General features: G+C 32.2%; 1 protein-coding gene across 4 annotated transcripts in view; it reads right to left on the reverse strand.

Moving 5' to 3' along the window:
* Positions 1–796: 796 nt before the first annotated feature.
* Mical (Molecule interacting with CasL) overlaps positions 797–23148 on the reverse strand; it is a 55654-nt gene continuing 33302 nt past the window's right edge. For 2 of the 4 annotated variants that reach the window (XM_088243243.1, XM_088243241.1), the window contains 10 exons: positions 18753–18934; positions 18546–18672; positions 18174–18217; positions 16966–17183; positions 10304–13003; positions 8198–8230; positions 6341–6437; positions 6152–6221; positions 5745–5983; positions 797–3996 (listed from right to left, as the gene is read on the reverse strand). In XM_088243243.1, the coding sequence (XP_088099369.1) occupies positions 3899–3996; positions 5745–5983; positions 6152–6221; positions 6341–6437; positions 8198–8230; positions 10304–13003; positions 16966–17183; positions 18174–18217; positions 18546–18672; positions 18753–18934 (3808 nt within the window). In that variant the 3' untranslated portion in view covers positions 797–3898. Of the gene's footprint in view, positions 3997–5744; positions 5984–6151; positions 6222–6340; positions 6438–8197; positions 8231–10303; positions 13004–16884; positions 17184–18173; positions 18218–18545; positions 18673–18752; positions 18935–23148 lie in introns of those variants that run through there. The other 2 variants (XM_088243242.1, XR_015825506.1) reach the window with 2 other exon arrangements.

A 23148-nucleotide genomic window follows, 5' to 3' on the forward strand; every position in this document is an offset into this window, starting at 1 on the left:
TGTGCGCGTACTACATGTGTTTTTAGCAACCGCAGAGTGCAGGTAATAAAGTTGGCTAAAGGGTTTGAAATATAAAATAATTATATCCTACAGTATAATTAAATTCATGGAAAATAATGTGTTGGTATAACTAACTTACATTGCGCACGCATTTCATACAAAATAATATATGAATGATTTTACTTGAGAAAAATTGGGAGGTTTTTCTTCTTAAGCAAAACCTCCTAATACTGTGCGTTACCCAAACCGTGTGTATGTGTACACAACAGTGCGATACCAATTATGTAGGCGATGTACGCTAAAAATACAATGACTAAACTTTATCCTGCTAATGAAGAGTTTATTCAACGTGCATGTATTACCATTTGAATCAGCAGGTATGTATAAAACTCAAGTTGAAATACAAGATATGCTTGTACATAAACAAAATGCATGGATTAACTGTAGTTTCCATTATTACTCATCACTGGTTAAAATTAATTTTATACACTTATGTCCATATTAGGGTGTCCCTGACTATAAGGGCAATTTTTTTTTACAGATTGAGACACGCATACCCTCTTATTTTGTTCCATTTGACCATAATAACTGAAATAATAAATATTATTGAAATCGGATAGCGATAATCCGTGCCGACTTGATGTCAAACTTTGAATATAAAAGTTTGTATGGAAACCATAGGGGAATATTTTAACTTAATATTTATTTTGTAAATAAAACAATGGTACTTTGATTATTGTATCATATTTATTATGTATTATACATATTAATTATTTAAAGGACATTATTAATTAAATTTTCTTTTTAAGGTTTGTTTTTTACAGTCGGGATATACTTTTCTGTGTTCTTGTACGCAACGTAATAAATATTGTTTTTGTTCCTCGTCCACTGTGATTAAGCCATGAAAGTCTTGCATCAACTTAACAGCTCTTTCAGCCGTATCATTAACTGCTTTCAGTGACTGCACCTTCATTTTAGCGTGTTGAAACGAAGCATTAGCAAGCCACGAAGTAGGACACTCCATGAGAAAACTGTCATCAATATTGAGTCGCCTGAAAAAGGATCTGCTGTTCATGGAAACAAAGTCATCGATGTTTTTTTCGAGGCCCGCTAAGTTCTTCTCTCGATGGAATGTAGCGTTTATTGTGGACCGATGGATTTTCTTTGGCCAAATTAGCAACTATTTTTACCTTACTTTCTTGGCTAATATCATCGTCAAATAGAGACAAGATAGACACTTCGTCTGCTAAATACCACAAATGCTGGCAAAACTTCTGTATAGCCGCTTTTGATATAGTTTTGTCGACCATTTCGTATGCCTTCACAGCCTTCAAAAAGCACAAGTCCTGGTAGGGCGCTTTTACCGCTAAAGTGCATTGCAGCCAAGGCTTGACATAGGATGTCGCGATAAACAGGCAGACGTCTAATAGAGCTGTTTTGTCCTTATTTGACATTTTGAATTGAGAGCTAAACAACGATATTTTTAATGAATAAATAGCTCTCGCCATCCATCTTGCTTGGTGCTTGGCGCCTGGAGGCCGAATTTTAAATTCATGAACTTTATCTCCGCCAAGAAATATTATGCAGAGCTCTATTAACTCTCGATAGTCATCTCTTACAATTTCTTTACTCAATTCAGTTCTGTAATACTCTAAAAGTTTATCAATTTTAGAATCGTTCAGACGTAATAGTTTCTTTGTGGCTTTGTATCTTCTCTACATTGATGTTTTTCCAGTTTGATCGAAAATTTTTGAATAAAGGGATATCGGGACTTGTAGTGACTTGGCTGATTTTGGCCTCGAACACAGCTTTTAGTACCAATTCCTAGATGTGATGGCGGCAAGCAAAAATCAACATTTCTCTGTTCAATTTCTGTTCGAGAAGCACACATGCACCATTAATTCGGTCTGTGTTAGAAGCAGTAGTATCACAACAGAGGATCTGTGCTTTATCTTCAAGATTCCAGTCAACAATATCATTCCAAACTGCTTGTGCCTGTTGGCTTCCCGATGAGTTTTCTAATTTTGGCACAGCAATAAGTTGTTCTTTATTATCGTATGAAATAACGATTGGTAGACGTTCCTCTTTAGATTTTCGTACATTTAAAGCCGGCAACAGTTTTCCATCCCAGTGGACAGTTACAGTATCTGGTACATCGTTTTGAAAATGAAGTTTTATAGCTTCTGCGCGCTGTTTTCGCTTTTCTGTACGAATTCTTTGGATGGAGGACTTGCTTATAGGAAATTCGTCAGTGTTGTGGCCAAGTGCTTCAATAGTTGCTTCAATAATAAAAACAGAATCTCTCATACTTAACTGCCACCTGTCTAATGCCGCCACCAGTTTCGGAGTAACAAAATTTTTCTTCACAGAAGTTTTAATAGTATCGGGCTGTTTCCTCTCAATTGCAATGGACAAATCTTCTTGTAAGTCCGTTACTTCAGAATCAGAATATGAAGTTTCTTGTAATGTCTCATGAGAAGACGTAGAGGGTGTTATGGATGCCAGCCGCTTTTGCTCCTGGATATTTCTAAGACTCGCCTTTTCCTCCTTTTCTGTCAATTTTTTGTCCACTCCAGCTAAATGACCGGGTCTTCCTGGCTCTCTCTGCTTTTGTAAGAAAATCTTATCTTCATTTATCTTTATTAATTGGAGCGCATCGGCATGTGCAATATCAAACCAATTTTTTGTATTTGTAACAAACTCTTGTCGACGCTGCTCAAACTCATCTTGAGTTTTGTTGGCATCTTTTTGCAAATTTCTCCAATCTTCGTATAAGGCTAAGGTTTCTTAACACAGTTAGGTAAAGATTTAGTCGGTATACGTGCCTTTTCCCAATAAATAATGCACTCACGGATAGTAAGATTTGCACTTTCATTGACGCTTAAATTGACTTTGCGAATATTATAAAATAAAACCGCCAGCACTTGTCCATTAGGGGGAAGTTTAGAACCTGTAATTTGATGTTTTATATCCCCAACTAAAAATATTTCCTTTTTAGAACTGCATAACTCCACAGACATGTTGACACAACGAAAACAATGCGTTCACTAATAAAAACAAACACGATATAAAGCACATTAACACTAAGTTCGCGCGCGCCGTACTATGTAAGTTCTGACAAGTTTCGATGCAAGTCGGCACGGGTTTCCGTGATTCAATTTACGTGAAATTTTATTTATAAGTGTTTTGACATCATTCAAACAAAATTAGAGGGTATGCATTGAAAAAATAAAACTTTAATTTTTCTGGGACACCCAGTCCATATGCAAAGATAACTTGTGAGATTGTCAGATTTTTATAGCAGTTGTTACTTTCGTGATGCTTATTGAGGTGTGAGGAAGCCTCAATGGGGGATATCAAAATATTTTATATGCAGAGTACACTCTATGACACCTCATATGCACAGTCTAACCATGATCTATCAAAGTTTTAGGTAACTGGTCTAGGCTCCTCACCTCATGCAATTTGATTACAAATAAAACATTAAATATTTATGAAATCGAACCCGTAACTATGGTTTGTGAAGCCAGTGTCTTAGCAATTCGACTATGAAGGCCACATAAAATTCAAATTTCCCTTTTCAGGATTTTACAGATACATTATTGGCATTATATTATATTGTTACATTGTATCACATCTAAAAAATGTTGGGTACCCTTAGTAAAATTATTCTAGATTAATTCAATTTTGTTGATGAGATAAACACAAAAATGGAGTTTAGTTATTAGACACATTACATAAAAATGAAAGTAAGCAGTTTTGTACACATATCAAAAATAGAAATATGTACATAATATGTATTATGCATACTTGACACACCTTAACAAAATAAAGACAGTGAAAAAAATAGACTTCTCTTTTTGTTAAAATTTCTTCACAAATTTAAAGGCAGTAGCAATTAATTTACATTCTTTTTTGACCAAGAAATGGCCTCACGCTCCGACACAATAGCCATCATTTCATTGATTATTGAATTTTCCCTTTCGTGATTGACATCTAGAAAAAATAAAAGATTTATTAGACAAACAATAATTATAAATTAAATATTCATAAGGGAGACCCTGACTCCTGTTTATTGTAGACTAGTCGTGGGAAAATAAATTTAAAAATCGTTCCAAATTACTAACGCACATATTCACATTTTTTTAAACATTCAGTTTCACTTTCGACCGATATTTATTTACCAGGAATTTTTTTTTATATTTAAAGATCCAGGATTTATCCTGATAATATTATATTTATACATTTTACATTTAATTTCAATGTTTGTTTTTTATCGACTCTTTACAGATAAAAATCAGCAAATTTGTTTACAATTATTAATAAGATATTATTTTTATTACGTAATTCATCTACATATTACATATTTTTAATATGTAGTAATTAAAATGTCCATATTTTAAAAACTAAAATCATTATACCACTTTGTTCACTTGTTTTTTAAAAATTTTAATCATTACTATGTAGTTTTGTGAATATCAGTTGTTGATCAGATCATCAACAGTTGTATCTGAGAAATAAAAAATATGGGATTTTTTACAAAAGGAATCCCATATAACATCTAATTTCTATTGAAAAAATTGGTAGAAAATAGATAAATAGAGATTTTAAAGTTATAATGCATTTGCATGTTTAAAGAGGTACTCAATTACTTGTGGTCACCAATTCCAAGAAAACTTAAACAATTTAGGATATGGCAATCAATACAAATTATTATGGGGTTTTCTAAAACCAATAAATATTTATTGAATATAGTTAAAAATATCTACAGCATAATAATAGAGCAATGGACAATAATAGAACAAAGCACCCAGGTGTGAAAAAATTGTGTTGAATTCGAATATTTCAGCTCAATAAATTGACATTTTGGAGTTTTGTGCTGTAGTTCACTGCTGTAATGAGAAACTTCAGCCCTACGGGAAATTGGATACAAAAAATATTTTTTTACGCGTGGTAAAAATTAGAGCATTAAATTGTACGGTAAAATTTCTAGAAAATGTATGAAAAATTTTTTTTTTAATAAAAATGAACTGCTTTGAATGACGTCACTGGTTCATATGAACCATCCAATGATATGAGAGCTTTGAAGGATATCCGGTTTGGTCACCGTAAACGAACCAATCGGAAGACCTGTCATAGAACAACCTCTGACGTCACACGTGGAGTTATTTCAGAAATACAAAACTTTAAAAAATCATAGCGCTGATCATACGATATATAAAAATAATTTGGCTTAGTTTAATATTCTATTAACAAATAAAAAAAGACACTGAACTTCCTCATTAGCCCCTTTATTTTGTTGCTGAAATAAAATTATTCTAAAAGAAAAATTGAAATTTTTATTTTGAAGAATTTGGCAAAATTTTTCACCTATTTTTACTGGTCCGCAAGTTTAAAAGGGTGGGGAAACGCTGGTTTAGGCGATATAATGAGCCAACAAAGCTTTGTACAAAAAAAACAAGGTTTTGAGATATGGAAGATTTAAGTTAAAAAATAGGGTTATACAATACTTGTACTATCGAATCAAACTTTGATTGTTTTCAGCGATTCTATGATCTTTATGATTTTTTTTTACAGACTAAGAAGAAAAAAAGAAAAGGTTTTGAAACTTAATATAAAGCTTGAATTTTAGTTCCCTTAATAAAAATGTTTTGGTAAAAAAATAATGAGGGTTTCAGAGTGAGTGCTTTGAGCTTATTTTTATTTTATATTTTAAAAAATCGAACAATTAAAATTTTGTTTACCTGTAATATCATTGAGTAAGTCACGCAGTTGTAATCGTAACTCCTCATGGCGTTTTTCCAGAGCTTTCTCACGCGCACTCAAGGAATGGGAAGTACTTTGATTAGCGGAAGATTCCTGATTTTTATTTTGACGCACACAATGCGATTTTTCTTTCTTTAAAGAATCAACGGGGAAATCTTCAACTTGATGTGCAGCATTATCGCAAACTTTCGAATGAATAGAATTTAATGATTTACATCTGCAAATGATTATAGATTTTAGTGTTTATGCAATGGCTGGTATAAATAAGTATATAGCAATTAGAATCACTTTAATTTTAGTTGACACACAAATGTTATGTTAACTAATTTAAGTAAATAAATCAAATAAAAATAAATGGTAATATCAATTTATAAAAAATAATTACCTCTTCTTTGTAAAGATAATTTCATTACTTTTTGGTGCACTTGTAGAGGGAATGGATACATCCGGGTCCCCTAAAATTTTGAATAGAACATAAAACATTTGAGATAGTTGGACTTAACTCAATGAATTACATAGGTGCACAGTTTGATAAATTGATATGGTAAATCAGATGTGAATGGCTAGTTCTTACCAAACGAGTTGGGGGATACAGTGTAATCTTGCGGTAGAGGGGGTATCGGCGGAGCGTTTCCATAATAAGAACTGGATTCATCCAAATTTGGTGCATCCTGAAAATATTTTAACTATTAAAACAAACACACCATCTAAGAACGTAATGCTTATAAACCTCATTTTTCAAAGTTTATTTTTAATCAATTGAAAAAGAGGCTTCTATTTATTTTGAAGGCAGTTTCACACCAAGCTAAAAACACTAAATTGAGATTGAAGCATTTTACAGTAGCAGAAACATTACATCGTTAAGATATTAATATTTTAAGATACAAGTATTCTTTTCCACTAGACTATTTGTAAATTATGTGCCTAAATCGGTCATTAAAAATTGAAGAAACAAACATTTTGTTCTTTTCAGAGGTATTAGAGCATACAACATTAAATTCATATTATAGTGCCTCCAATTGAATGCGAAGTATTTTTCCGCAGCTCAAAAACCCTTCCGCAGCTCAAAAACATTAGTCACTGTACATGGGTTTATACTAACTTGAAAATGTTAAAGACAAGAATTTTCAAATATAAAAACTCTATCATATAAAAAATATATTACAATAGGGAAACATCACGATTTTTTAAAACAATTTTAAGTTAATAAGGGTCTATAGTAAAAAACTTTTTTGTACATAAGTATAAAAAAGTATACCAATAATAGTAGCATAAAAATATTTTTTTAATTGATAATTTTAAATTCCCACAAAAACAGTCCATTGCATTGACCATGCCCCTAATACGTCACGATTCGGTTAAATTTAAATAGGATATCGTCACGAATCTTGACTTCACAATCGTTTATGCCAAAAATGTTGCGTTTTGGTAGACGTATTTTTAGCAATTGGATTTTGAAAGTTTTGTAGGTATCAAAACATTTTTCCACAATATCCATATTAATTTGAAAATACAATTAATTTTTCTAAATCCATTTCACATATTTTTATTGGTATTCGTAATATGTGATATTTCCCTATCGATCTTTATACTCGCATCATTGCTCAAGTTCTAACACGTGAATGCAAGGAAAAAACCATTTTGAACTTTATGTATGATGTGAAAATCAATGAAAAATTCGTAATATTTTAAAAACATTTTTAATATTTTAAAAACATTTTTAATATTTAAAAAAAAAATTTAATACTTTAACTAATTGTAGCTAAAAACTTTTTTATTAAAATAATGTCTAAATGAGTCACGTAATGACATCAAAATTCACTAATTCTCGTGCCTACTTTTTTTGTTTAATATATTCATAATGTTTTTGAAAATTATATTTAAAATGTTTTTATGAAAAAATGATTACTTTATAATAAACTTAATTAAATTGCTATTTTAAATTCCAAACAAGCTTTTCTAATACCTATACCATAATAGTAAAGTCATGCAAGTTGCATAAAAACATTTTAAATTGTAATTATGCAAAAAGTTTGAAATAACTATTTGAATTAAAATGGGAAACTTAATTTCATGCAAAAAAAAAGAAAAATATTACAATATAGAGAATTTTCCCATCTGTATAAGAGTAAAAAGAGTATTTTTCAGTTTAAAATACTTACTCTCATCACAAAACTTTTCTTTAATTACGGAAACTATACATAAAAGAGTTAGGCAATAACATTCAATTTATGGATAATTTTTTGAATGGGTAAAACGAATGTCACCTATTTTTTTTTTAATCTGACGACATTGATAATATTTATCTGATAATCATAAATTATTTATGAATTTGGGAAAATTTTCTAAATATTATTGCTAATAACAATAAATAATTAATAAAACGGATCACAAAGCAACATTCAAAACCATAAAATCTTTAAAGTCTTACTGGCGAATTTGAACGATCCAAATTAAAGCAGGACTGAAAATAAATAAATAAAAATAAAATTATGAAAAAGAACAGAATGCTCAATATCTTTTTAAAGAAAATACGGATTACAGTTCTAGATAAAATTTGCATGGAAATAAATGATGGCAGATTTGTATTTTGAAGGACTACATGCAAATAAATGTTATTATACAATTTCGCACATGCAGTTATGTCGATGTGTTGAGAATGTTTATTTTTCCAAACTATGGTGTTTTTTTTTAAGTACACTGGATTTTGGTAGACTTAAAATTTTAATTTATAAATCACTTTGATTTTCAGTGCCGTTCATTCTGAAAAAAATGCTAACGGAAAGAAAAGCCTAAAATAATTTTGTCAGTATCCACATAAACGGCACTGAAAAAATCTCAGCTGAGATAATTCTTTTAGGCTGTTATTTCCGTTAGCATTTATTTCAGATGATTTGAAGATATACAAGGTGAAGCAAAAGTCATCACCCTATCAGAAGATGCCATGATTTTCGCAAATGAAGGCAAATGTCAGTTCTGCTTTGACATTTGTGAAGTAAACAGATACAAAATACACGTCAACAAGACATGAATCGCTATACTCCTCAAGAACGCGAATTGTTTCGATATTTTTGCTGAAAAATTTGTCAGTGGTGTTGGTGCAAAGTGAATTTAGGTACAGATTTCCCGGTCGCCAGACACCAACTGGGCAAACACTTTTTTTTGGGCGTTTAGCTCGCCTAGAAGAGTAAGGAACATCACGAGATGCTGCCAGGTCTGGCCGGCCCCGGAGCAGCCGTTCTGCTGAGAATATTGCGGTTGTGGCTGAAGATGACCCAGAGGACCCCAGAGTATCGACCAGACGACGTGCCACGCAATTGGGCATCAATCGACGGTCTTTACAGAGAATTTTAGTGAAAGACTTGAAAATGTTCCTTTAAAAATTACAGCCAAGGAATATCGGGTGACAACTTTTGCGCCACCTTGTACATAAGTGTTAATTTATTATAGATGTTAATATTGAATTTAATTATAAAGAAACAATATAAGAACTTGGTCCTAAATTATAGTAATCTGCAGATTTTTAATTGGTGTTACACAATATACAGCTGACTTGTCATGGGATCAACTTATGACAGCTCAAGAGTTTACTTGTTTATTACCAACTCAACTAATGTACATGGTAATTATAACTGTGATTACATACATACTAACTCAAGTAGAATAAGGATGCTTACATGCTTATTATAATACTATTTAGGACATCATATGCATGTATTTACACTATTGTGAATTTATGGTTGCTAGTGCAAATTAAAATATTGATAATAAAAATGCGCTTATGGAGTTTATAAAAAAATATTAACAAGAATATGAACAAAACTTTAAGCAATGATGAAGTTTGTTAAAAAACTAAGCCAAAATTAAAAAAAAAAAATGTATTGTTTATCAGGGCTATGATTTTTTGGAGTTTTGAAATTATTTCGCCGTGACATCACAAGTTGTCGTCGGTGAGTTGTGCTGATATTTAAAAATAGAACCCCGTAGCATCAAAATACACTAAATGTTGAAAAAACAGATACCCGGAAATAGGAAATCTACCACAACACATAACAGCGCTGAACTTGTTGATTCACAAGACGCTGCAATTGTTGATTCGCAATAACCTGCGACAGTTTAAAGTAGTTTAAATAAACTTTGCCAAACAATTAAATGTTGCAAATTTTACCGCGTGTAAGAAAATATTTTATATATCCAATTTCCTGTAGCACTGAACTTCTTCTCCGAAATAAAATACTTATATATACAAAATTCACATTCTACGATAAATATTAACCAATTTCAAATCGATAAATTCTGATGAGCGAGTTTTATTTGTCAATAATGAAAATTTAGAAAAAAAGTAGCAGCCAATTTCGCATTACTTTGGGATCAGAGAAGTCTTAAAAAATATTTTTGATATAAATAATACGCCAAATAATATTATTTCACATTCCAGATAAATTACATATGTATTTTAATGACTTTAAAGCGAATATATAATAAATATACACTTTCACATTTTTTATGATGCATTTTAGAAATAAAAGATACTTACATTAGATTTGTTCCGTACTTTCTGAGTGAGTTGGAATTTAGTCTTCTTATCTTGGGTAGGGGATATATCACTAGTTCGTGCTAATGGATCTCGTCTCCTGCTAAAGAAGTCCGAAACTGTCTTTATAATGCTTTTCCTCCTATCACTGTCTCTTCCTTTATGTTTTTTTCCATTATCAACAGTGAAAAAGTTGGGATCCGATGTGCAGAAATTGTTGAAAGAGCTAGCCTGCTGACAAGATTCTTTAGAGTTTCTTAGAGATTCTACATGCTGGACAAGCTTTCCCGAGAAGTCACTCAAGGACAGCTGCCTGAAGCCGGGAACTATGCCAGTAGGCTGGTTACAGTTGGATAACTCCAGAGCATCGGGCTCCGATAACATTCGCTGCCGAACAGTGAAGGCGTTTCTAGACGGTCGTTGCTCTTTTTCTTGGAGTACCGATTGATGTATATCCGGTAAAGAAAAGGTTTCATTACTTAAATACTTAATATTATAACATTGCGATTCGTTAGGATTTGTTTTCAAAGGCGCCAAAAGTTTAGAACTACTATTATTAGTATCTTGAGAAGCAACATTTAACAGTACAGGAATATTATCCGGGATCACAATACTATTGCTATTGTTTTCACTACACCTAGAACTTCGAGACTTCCTGTCTCGCCTGTCGGTACGTTTTGATATTTTGTCCATGACAAGTTGGTGAATGAGATCTTTCTGCTTTTCTTTTTCCTTAATTATTTCCTCTAGCTTTCTAGATGTGGCCGGTGAATTGCACATTTTTTTGTTATAGTCTTTAGAGCTAGATATATTATCATCGACATTTATCATATTGTTAAATGCATCTTCAAAACTATTCCCAGATTCACCAAAACTACTTTTATTTTCCTTAAAGCTATTTTCGTTCTCCTTAAAATTGTTATCAACTTCTTTTGAATTATTTATAATTTCTCTAAAATTAGTTTGAGTTTCTACAAAATCTGACATGGCATCTTTCTTATAAGAATTAACATTACTGTCTGGCTCTGCAGAGGTCAATATAACATTATCATTTTTTTCTTCAATAGAATTCAGTGATTCTTTCATGTCTGAAGACATCAGTATACCAGCCCCCTGTTCAATGTAATCTAATGATCTATCATAATTTATTTGAGGGACACAGTGTTTATTGACTGCTTCTGTATATTTGATTTTGGTTGTCTCGGTATTGTATTGATCCATATCAACATCCACAAATTCAATAAATCCCGTGTTTACTACTTCCGTAGTGTGGGGTGTGAGAGAATCTTCATTTTCAACTGCACTTTCTTCTGACCCTGTGTCCATAAAATCAATATCCGAATGATCACGATCAAGAACACTAGCTGCCTTATATTTGACTTGAACATTTTTACCACAAATATGTTCATTTCTGTTATAGTCATCTAATGTATAGTGTGGATTTCGTTTTGATTTTTTTAGCTTGAGAGTATCCGAAGAACCCTCTACAGCCCAATCAAGCGGTTCATTGTCCGCAAAGAAAGCTGTTATGTCATTAGCAGAGTCAGAACTTGACAAATCCTGCCCAGTGCTGAGTTTACTATCTGATGGCTGTGGAGTAGGCAAAGGATCAGGTGGGTCCTTATGAACAGCAGTTAGAGGAATATCTTCATCAGAATCCTGTGGCCCAATGTACTGACCATCTACAATCATCAGACTGTCTAGCTGCATAACTTCTCCGCATGGCTTCATGATTTCTACTCGAGGTACAGATATACTGTTTCTAGTATTATGATTTTCTGACACATCGCCACTAGAAGACCCAAGGCTAAGTGAATCAGAATCAACATCTGTTTCTGACGGTTCTTCATTTTTTGTTATATTTTTCCATGGAATTTTGGGAACTTCTATTTTAAACACCGGGCTTGTGGGCACTTTAACAGAGTTATGTTTAGGACTCTGATCAGCATTTACAATATTATTAGAATTTAAGGAAGTTTGCACAATGTCAGGCATAGATTGACTAGGATGTGGTGAAAGCTCTACATTGTTATTATGCTTTGGATCACCATCAATAGATTGGTTAGAGTTGATTGGTGAAACGGAAGTAGGATTGCTAGGTGAAAGAAGTCCACTGGCATTGCGTCGCATAGAATAATTCTGCGCAACTTTATCTAAAAAGGCTTGCATAGATGGACTGATTTCAGGTGCTGGATTGAGTAACTTTTGGCATTCAGAAATATTACTATGAAATTCTCGAAATTTGGAATTCAATTCAGACGCTGAATCAGATTTTTGAAGAGCTGTATTGACTTGCGGGCCCAGGAGATACTTTTTCTTTAATTCTAAGGCTCGTTTTGTGGCTATGCCAGTTGTACTTTGAGTTCTACTGAGATAATAATCACCAGGACGAGGAACCATAATTGGAAGATTAATGGAAGGTAAAATTGGTTTAATTTCTACGGTTTTTTTCTCAGCTTCAAAAAGTTGTCTAACGGGTATCTTCTTTACGACATCCAAATTCTTTCTTTCGTTTAATTGTTTCTTTTTATTATCCTGGTATTGAACTCTCGGTTTACTATTTCTCTTTTTGAAATCAGAAAATGAGATAGTTGGCACTTCAATAGTAGGTGTGACATCCATAGGTCCAAATTCACTGTCCGTCGAAACTTCAGTTGCGGAATTAGCAGCTCCGGAATTTTTAGAATTTGATTCGGAAACAACCTGAAAATATAAAAAAAATGTTTTATTAAATTTATCTTGTATCTTGAAAAAAATAGTTTATTATTTAGTTTCTGGCTGACGTTAAAAATTTGATTACCGCTACAATCACCAAAGAATATTTGCTAAATTACAAATGTAGCAGTTAATCTTTTTACATACTTTTTAAAAAAATGTAACAATCTCATCAGGAACCAAACCCTTAACTTTCGAGAAGTAAATGTTGTGGCCAATGGAGTACCATTTAATATTTTAGATAACAAGTTTAATTAAGAGAAAACGTCAACTATTCAGGAGAGTCAACTAAAGACGTGTAAATTTGTATAATTGTAAATACATGTTTACAATTGAAGATTATACTTACTAAGCTTCATGACATATGAAAGTTATGTAAACACTTTTGAATAGGTGTAATGAATCTCATCCACATCAATAAAGATTTCAGTTGTTTTATTTTACAAAAGCCAACAGATGGAAGGAAGAATTGAGGAAATACAGATGTTTAACATAGTCAGAATAGCATATGTTACAGTGTGTAAAGTGTACAACCAATAGCGGATCATAAGCCGCCCTGTAAACGCCTAGACTTCCATATTCCTTCTCAAAAATATTTTCCCGCTCTAAATAAATTTCTCTGTTGCAATAAATTTCTACTTTTAAATGTCTTAAATTGACTGTCCTAAAAAGTTGACAATTATGTAAGTGATGTTATAAGTGATGTTATAATATAAAATTCTATCTTGGGAAGAAACTCGGAAGATTTATCAATATTTTTTTAGAATATAATGATATTTAATGATTCCTCATGAAAATTTTATGGAAATTAACAATGTCATAACATGTTATTATGTGTTACGAATGATATGTCTGGAGTCCATCTTGAGAGAAACGATAACTTTTTTCCGTGTTTTGTGGTTTTGTCTATTCCTGGGTCTGTGGTTAACTCTATGGTTGCTTTGTCCGTTTCCGTCGCGTTGTTCATCCTCCCAGTCACCAGAGAGAGATTTTTGTCATTTTTCCATGTAGTAACATCGTTAGAACGATCGTGCGCGGATTTTGATTATATTCCTGGGCAAAAAAGCGGATTTTAATGGCATTTTGTTTCCATGGAAAAAAGACCACAAAACATGGAAAAAAGTCATTGTTTCTCTCAATATGGACTCCAGACATCTATAGAAACGTAAGATTTTTTAGGTAAAACTCCACTTAATCCTGTTAAGAAAACACAGAAAAACAAAGCCAGTAAGTTGAAGTTCACTTCCAGTAAAGCAATCATTATACAATTTTAAGCTAATCATAGAGCACCTTTAAGATTAAATTTGGCTTACAAAAAATATCAGACATACTGGTTATGTCAAGAACAAAACTTCTACAGAAATACTATGGAATTCATCAAAGACAGTGGATCTACAAGTTGAAACCAAAGATGTTGTAACATTTAAATTGTTTATTTTCTCATTTTTCTTTTTTTTTTATTGACAAAACATTTAAGGCGTTAATTTATTATAACAGATCAGGCCAGGGCTGGTATTATGAACGCAATTTTAGCACATTATAGGGTGTATTTGGTACATAAATACGTGCTATAGGAACCATTGAACAATGGTCTAATATTATAAAGGCATAATACTCTCTAATAGCAAAAGTATTTTGTCGCTTAGCTAACAACACCGCATGAGTCATTTTTGTTATTTTTACCGGACAGCAAAAAATTGGTTTTACAGGACAAAAAAACGATATTTTATTGAATTGAGGAATAATAGTTCTGCTTTTTTTAATAGGCGACAGTTTACAGATAAGCATTTCATTTTAATGCAATTAGAGGCATACTTTAGGTTGGGCTTTCAATAAAATAAGCAGTTGTTAGCTAAATGATGATTTTCCTCTTGAACATAGTTTCACCGATGTGAAAGATGTCAATCTCCAAAGTGAACAAAGTCCGAAATAACTTACATATATGTATTATAATCAGCTGAAATTCATATTTTTTACTGAGGCTGGGTTAATACACCATTTACTATGTGGAAATAAAGACCACACGTATATAACACAAATGTACTCACCTACTTCATGTAGAGTCAACTTTTAACACAGAAAACGATTTAACTAAAAAACACATAAAAAACTGAGCAAGTCTAGCCAGTAAACAGGGTATAGGGTATAAATAAAATAGGTTGCCCACCACATACTGCACACCGCATCTGAGGATTAAATCTCCTCGTTGGTGCCCACTTACAAGAAAAAAGTGCTCATCGTCTGTAATTTGGTAGCATTGGCATATTTGTGCTAAAATAAGATAATCCAGAAGTACATAATATGTAGTTCATCGGAACGAGGAAAGTGAATTCTTTACCTGGGATTAAATTGATTGGACATGATCAATTTGCCAAGATGATTACAAAACTTTTTAAAAGCCTTGAAATTATTTTTGGGAGTCTCCAGATCTGTAAATCCGACAGGACGGATAAAAGGGCAACAGATAGTAACGAGAAGTTCCACTCAGTATCCATACAGAGGGGGAAAGCGATAACACTACAGGATGTGTTCAGAAGACTGATTAGGATATCTGCAGCAGCACGAAGGGAAATAAACAATATTAAAAACAAATGATTATCATTAAATTTACATTTCAGGTAATGACAATGATAGTGAAAGGACTACAAGAAAACTAGTATCTAGAGAAAACTAAATAGCAGGATTTTTATGAATTCCTTAACACCAGATTGTGGAAACAAGGATTTCGCCTTGTTATAATGAACCTATAGAGGTCAATAGTAACCACTCTATAGGCAAAGACACCTAGGCATTTTTTAGTAAAATTCCTATGATTTCTAATAAATTTTCACAATATTCATGTGGCAATGTAATCAAAACGATATACAGAATTTGCACAGTCAAAATAGTGTAAATGCAAAAACCACTAAAAGTTAAACCACATTAAGGAGTATTGTAATCCCTCAAAGGATCAATATTGGATCGAATTTCGAATATTTTCTGCAACAACAAAAAAGACTACTGAAGATAAAAAAAAACCAGCTGAGAGACTAAAATTATTATGGTAAGATATCTCAACAGTCAATTTTTTTGATAAGGGAAAAATCTAATCCTTCAAGGGTTTTGTAATTCAAAATTTAGACTGGAGGATAGGCGGTGTCTGGGAATTTCGATGAATAGGTATTTGAACATTTCTTTTCTGTCACTCTCGCACATATGGTTCCCCGATACTGTGCAAAAAAGATACTAGTTTTCTTGTAGTCCTTTCACTATCATTTTCATTACCTGAAATGTAAATTTAATGAATAAGTATCGGAACCTTTTTTGTTTTTAAAAATGATTCATCATAGTTGTATACCATACATCCGAAGACGGTAGATAAACCTAAGAACTTTTTTGGGATTTTGGGTGGCAAAATGATACACGCCAATTGTAAATATCTATAGTGTGCAAAAGAAATACTGTTTTAGTACCATGATCCATGAAGAAAATACAAGAATATGTTTGTATGAAAAAAAGTGAGACTATGTCTCCTCTTAAGGGTGTTTGGTTTATTAAGAAGGAAACACTGCATCATTGGGTATATTACACGCAACTGGAAGATAGGAAAAGACAAATAAGAGTACCATTTCCCGGACAAGAATCGGGGATCTTTATCAGCAGAGATAATGGCTGCATTCAATTCAGCAAAATCGATAACACACAATATGGTTCAGTCCATAAAAACTCAAACAGATGTTAGTCATAGCATCTGGTCTTTTATTATTGCGAAAACTTGGGATGGTTGGAAAAAAAATCACAACATGCAACACAGCGAAGTAAAGGATGTGTTAACAATGGAACGTGTCAGTTATGCACACTCTGCAATCCGTTACAGCGGATGATATTACCTGTAGGCTGGAAAAGAATAGTAGAATTAACTTAGAGTAAAAGTTTGGCAGTGTAGTCTAGGCAGTGGTGACGGGTCGCACCTCTGTATCGGTGGGCGAAGCACTGTGAGGGGCTCTCAAAGCCACTTCCCTCCGACGCTGTTCTAGGGCGCCTCCCTCGGACCCCCATGTCACCTCCCCTGCCTCCTCCCCGGCCGTAGAGTACTCGTAGCTGCTATGCTCCGAACTGCCACTCGCACTGTCACTCTCTGTATCGCTGTCACTGTCTTCGTAGTCGGTACTGTTGTCATCGGAATCGCCTGCAGCACAATACACGTATTAAAAATACTGACATACAATTATTACATCCGAAAAATCGCACCCCCGCACCCCCTTGTCAAGGGTGCCATAGGTTTAAAAAAACTGTGTTTTGAGTTAAGTATGACATTTAATAGAATTTGAAATGCAGTACACTGTACCAAACTCTCATAACTAATAAGTTCATTATAACCGCACCGCATACGGAGTGCATAATGGCACACTTACATGATATTTTTGTATAATCTTTTATAATTTGTCAAGACTGCTATAATACAAAATGTGGTAGTCATAACATATTTATCAAGTGTCAAAATTAACAATTAAATATATTTTTAATTAATTATAATTGTTATTGAATGTATATTACAGTATAATAATTATATCGAGTGAATTGTTTTAAATCTGTGGTCGAAAATTGTGAGCGTCAAAATCTTCAATGTTGTTTTTCTCAGTTTGACGCATTTAGGCTTGTGGCACCCTGGACGGGAGAGGGGGGTAATTTACTACTTGCTTGTTGAAAACTAAGAAACCAAGATAAAGTTGTGGTTACAAAACAAAAAATATGGAAGTTAGTAGGTAGCCAATTTATTTTTTTTTACTCCTGGTAGCATTAAGTTTAAAACATATCTACAGGACACATTCATGAAAATTATGCGTAAAAAATCTATGTGCTTAAATAAAATAAACTGATATAAATCACTATTCGCAATAAAACAGTACATAGATCCTTCCACGCATCCATGTTTAAAAAGCATCAAACATAAAGCGTGATATTTAGAAAAAAAATCTAGCCACTACTCCAAATTATAAAATAAAATACTACAAACACATGATTTTATTTGGCATTTATCATAATATAACACGCCACCACACATGTAGATAATGCTTAATCCTCTTGCAGTAGAAGAGTTGAGTAACAATCACCATCTTCAGGCACAAGATGTGATTAGGATGTAATAATTCATTTCTGAGATGAAACATAATCTTACCTGATGTAAAATCATCGGACGATACACTACCATCATAACTGCCACTGAAAAAAAAAACAATTAAATTTTCATTAATATATTTATTTTCAAAAATTAGCATTTTTTAAGATTTACATAAATCTTAACTTTCACTTGCTCCTAAATTAAGTATCATACAAATTACCTACCTAATTTAATTGATTTTATTTATTTTTATTTGAAATTTTGAAATACTAGGTGGATCAAAAAGTTTTTTTTTGTCTAAATTGGGTTTAATTCTTGAATATATTATTTGATAAAGATCTGTCAGAAATCTATGCAATGTGTTGATCAAACCAATTGGCTTTTCTTATTGATCATAGAATATTAAACACAATGGAAAATCATACAAACCTCTTGTCTTTGTCGACAATCGAGGCACTGCCAAAGTTCCTATCGGTCCATTCGTCTTCATCCATTTCATACTCATGGTCTTCAACATCACTGCGACTTATAATTTCTATCCTTTCCGGAGTATCACCTTAAGTGGAAAAGTTATAGATTAATAATGTATGGTTAAAATTAAACATGTCTTTGAAATTATAAATAGCAAATTCTCACCTTTGGGAACCATTTGCCTATCTGGTTCACTGATCTCTGGGAAGATATGGCTCGATCCCGGCACCACCACAGGGCGATTTTGGGTGGCTCTAAGAGACGCATACATTTTATCCATGATACCAAAGTGGTTAGGACAAAATACAGCATGCCCGTATTTACCATCGCGATCAAACATGTACGAACTGAAAAATAAATAGAATAACAATGCCATTATTAAAAATTAACAAAAGGAATGTGATAAGGAACGTTTTTATTTTGTCACTATCTGAGTTAATACATACAATTTTACTCGGTAAAACATTCAACTAATGTATGTAAATATTAGTATACAATATACTTTGAAAATATCATCAGTTGACAGGTAAAACTCATTAAGTACATATTGATGGCAGAATGACTTTATGTCACTAAGTGGTATATTTTTCAACAATATCTTGCAAAACTAGTTGGTGATATGAGGGAGTTCAGTGAGACAGGAAATTGAATACAAAAAATGTTTTCTTCCATGCGGCAAATATTAATCATTTAATGTATGTACAAAACATTTATTATTTTATACTTGAAAAAATTTTTTTTTCAATAAACAAAAAAAATTGTACAGTGAAGTTTTTCAAAAATGTAATTTTTTTTTATTAATATGAACTACTTTGAATGACGTCATGAGTTCTTGTAAATCAACCAATGATAGTGTTGTGATACATCTCCGGTTTGTGGGAACGATCTGTTAAAAAAACTTTTTTTTAAATAACTGAACTTCCTCATCATACAATCCTAAACAGTTTTGGAGATCGCTTAGTGGTGATTTTTCCATGCAAGAGACTGTTGAAAAATATAGAAATTAGTGACATAGTCACTCTACCATGCATCTGTACTTAATGAGTTTTACCTGTCAACTGACAATATAACCAAATAATAAATATAAAAAGCTCACTTTTTTAACTTAAAACCAGATGCTTTTCAGCCTTCTAGCCATTATATCAATTCTCCAACAATCACGGAATATTAATGGATTATGATTAGTGCATATTTAGAACAGAGGGTTGTCGCATTCCTTAACACGTAAAACCCGATGGTCCAAAAAATAAAACACGAGTGGCGATGTGGGGACTTACAGACCCAGTTTAAAAAGTCGCTTTTTGGGCCTGTTTGTGAAATTTCTCACGTTTTTTCTAATTATAATTTAAAATATCGAAGCGACGCAAATATCCTTTAAATACGTGCTATGAGCAGAGTTTTTCATGTCGGACTACCGCGTACGGCGTGTACTGCTCGCCGCGCGCCTGTCCCGCACCACCCCGCTTGTTGGACTGTAAGTATGTATTAGATACTGCGTTATCTCCTGTCCAGTCGATTGATACCAGTGATTATAAGCATTTTTTATTGAATGATGTGAATAATTTGTATTCTTATTGTTTTAACATTCTCTAAATAGATCATAAATCGGGATTATGACATGATACATGAAACCGATACATTGGAAAAGAGTGGTCTTTATTAAGAGTTTATGTTTTTGTTGATAAAAGTATTTCTATAAACGGATTATTACTTAATCCAAAAGAAGATTCAAAACCAGAATCTTTATGTGTATACACGACGCAAAAATCTTTGCCATTTCGTCACGGAAGCCATCAAAGGGATGTTCTATTACGAGTTTTGCTTGTGTGGAAGTTTTAAATACCCAAAAAAATCTGACTAGTAAGCAGTGGCTTAAGGTTTATATTTATGCAATTTTGTTCATATTAATGTAAGTTATTTCTACACTGTTACATGAAAATGATATATGTTTTATTGGGTATAGTAGAATTGACTCTGCACTATTAAGCTATTTTAGAGGCACCATTTTACAATACTGTCCATTATTATTATTGTTATATTGTTGTTTATTCTTCGTATATTGATAAATTGTGAATAATTATTGTTATATTGTCCTTTAAACTCAGCACTAGAACTAGAACATGCCAAAGGTTGACAATATCTACTAATCCTTATCGTGTTTTATCTTTGTCCGCGGTGGTGACGGTCAATGCGATAAAGATAAGAAATACGACTGACGCGCGTTATAAAATTTGCGGGGACAATCGAACGAATAATTTATTTTTTCAATTTTTTCGTGTTTTCTCTCCGGTGCTCTGCTTTGAAAATTTTCATTTATGTCTCGAATTGAAGCTAATTTTTTTTTGAAAAATTAGGTTAAATGAAAATTACGTATTAAATTTATTTATCGCGTAATTGATAATTTTCGAATTCATAGGGTCTGAGAATCCCATCTCCGGTGGGTATGAGTTCAGTTGTGCATTTCATAAAATATTTTCATATATCCAATGTATACTGTTAGTAGTGACAGTGTATTTTAGTAATTACAAGTTAATGTAGCGAGTGTCCTAATGAAGATACATGTATAGCGCCCTTGAGGTGATTTTTACAAAAATGGCACAAAATAAATAAACTATATATCATCTCAAAACCAGTACTCATAAAGAAGTCGATAAATGGTTGTATACTTCAATTTTCTAACATTGTTAGAATTTTTATTTATAGTTGAAAATATAAATTTAATCTTGCATTTTATAATTAAGACTGGGAAATATTTGATTATTGGGTGGGATATTAAACTTTTCGTTTAAAGATTTACAACTAAATATTATAAGACGAATCGATATAATTTAATTGGAGCTTCAAGGAGAAAATTATATTATTAATAACATAATTATACTTCATGCTTATATGTCAATAAATTGTAGGGTTTTTTTCCTAAACTGACTTTTCCAAATTTGAACTTTTTTATTATAGACTTGTTTGAAGTAAAAAAATGTATTAAATGTAGATACAGTTAAGAAGGCATGGTAGGTATTTTTAATTCCTGACAAAATATTTATTTTTTGTTTTGAATTTTTCTCAAAACTGACTAATTCCAGTAAATCATTATCATCATCATTCCCTTTTCGCACCTAATGATGCATAGCGCACTGTATTGGTACACCAATCGCAGCATATCTCAATCAATTTTGTTACATGAAGGTAAGGTGATCAGTCTTACGCTTCAGGTACCAGTCTAGGGACTATGAAATATTCTAGTGTGAAAACATCCTTTTTAAATAAATATTTCATATCAACCATGTCGGGAATCGAACCCAAGACCTCTTGCATGGTAGGCGAATGCACTGACCATTACACCAAGAGGTCGACAGTAAATAGTCAGGTTATTTTAGAAAATTAAAAATACAGTAAAACCCTCTTTTTATGTTTTCCAAGGGAGTAAGAAAAACAAGTGTACAACTACGGAAAACAGTAAAGTGAGGAAATGAAAAATGTATGGAAAAAATGGGAATTCTATAAGAAATTAAATTAATTTGCTAATCTGTGTAAATATACTTCCAGAAATGTTGTAAAAATGGTTATAATTGGGGATTGTGAATATTTTTTTACCTATTTTCAATGATTTCAGTAAAAATATTTTTGTATTTTTTTAAACAATATTCTGTCATCTGTTTTTTTATTTGATTCAAAAACAGCATGTAAAATTCTTTTATGTGTAAATAAAAAATTACGAAAATATAATTTTGAATTTGCATAAAATAATGTACAATATTTTTTCCCTTAAATGTTGGGAAATTTTATTTATACGGTATCACTTTTTTTCTATGGCATCACTAAAAACAACTGTCATATAGATAGATAGGTGCAAAATTGTTTCACACTTTTATGACAACTGTTTAAAACCATATTTTTCATAACTTTAAATATTTCTATTGTTACATTTTAAATATGGCAATTTATTGACATTAAAACTTTATTGTTCCTACACGTTTGTCAACTGCATAACACGTTTTTGTTTAAATGAAAACTAAAACGAACCCTAAAGGAAGACACTTTAGGCTAGGACAATAATTTATCGTTTATTAATTGTTTACCTGTTTTTATTCTTCATTCGTTTGGCACACACGGTGGCGCACGAACCGCGGCACCATTATTACGACGTAATTTTGGATTTTTTGACGCATCAAATGAATTCCGAAAAATTTTAAACGTAAAACGGGGGTGATGAAAAATGTAAAAAACGTTAATTGGGGGAATATTTTTATGAGAATGTATGAAGAAAAATGTGTCCTGAACATTTCGGTGTAAAAATCGGGAAAACGTAAAATTGAGGAATGTAAAAATGAGGTTTTACTGTATATATCCATATCAGAAACCGTTTGTTCTTCTTCTTCCCCCTTTGATAGATCCAAAGGATTTGTTTGTGCCGCTGCACCTAGTGGCGGTTCTGTGAGGAAATAGGTTATTTTGAAAAATAAATGATTTTTAATATACAAATTCAACCAAAATTAGTGCAGTTTGGCAAAAATGAAATATATCAACATGTTTTGAGTTGTGACATAAAAAACGCCATTTCCTA

This window comes from Micrasema longulum, unplaced genomic scaffold, assembly GCF_059751315.1.
Source record: "Micrasema longulum isolate JH-2025_06_02 unplaced genomic scaffold, ASM5975131v1 h1tg000197l, whole genome shotgun sequence".
Classification (NCBI taxonomy): Eukaryota; Metazoa; Arthropoda; class Insecta; order Trichoptera; family Brachycentridae; genus Micrasema; species Micrasema longulum.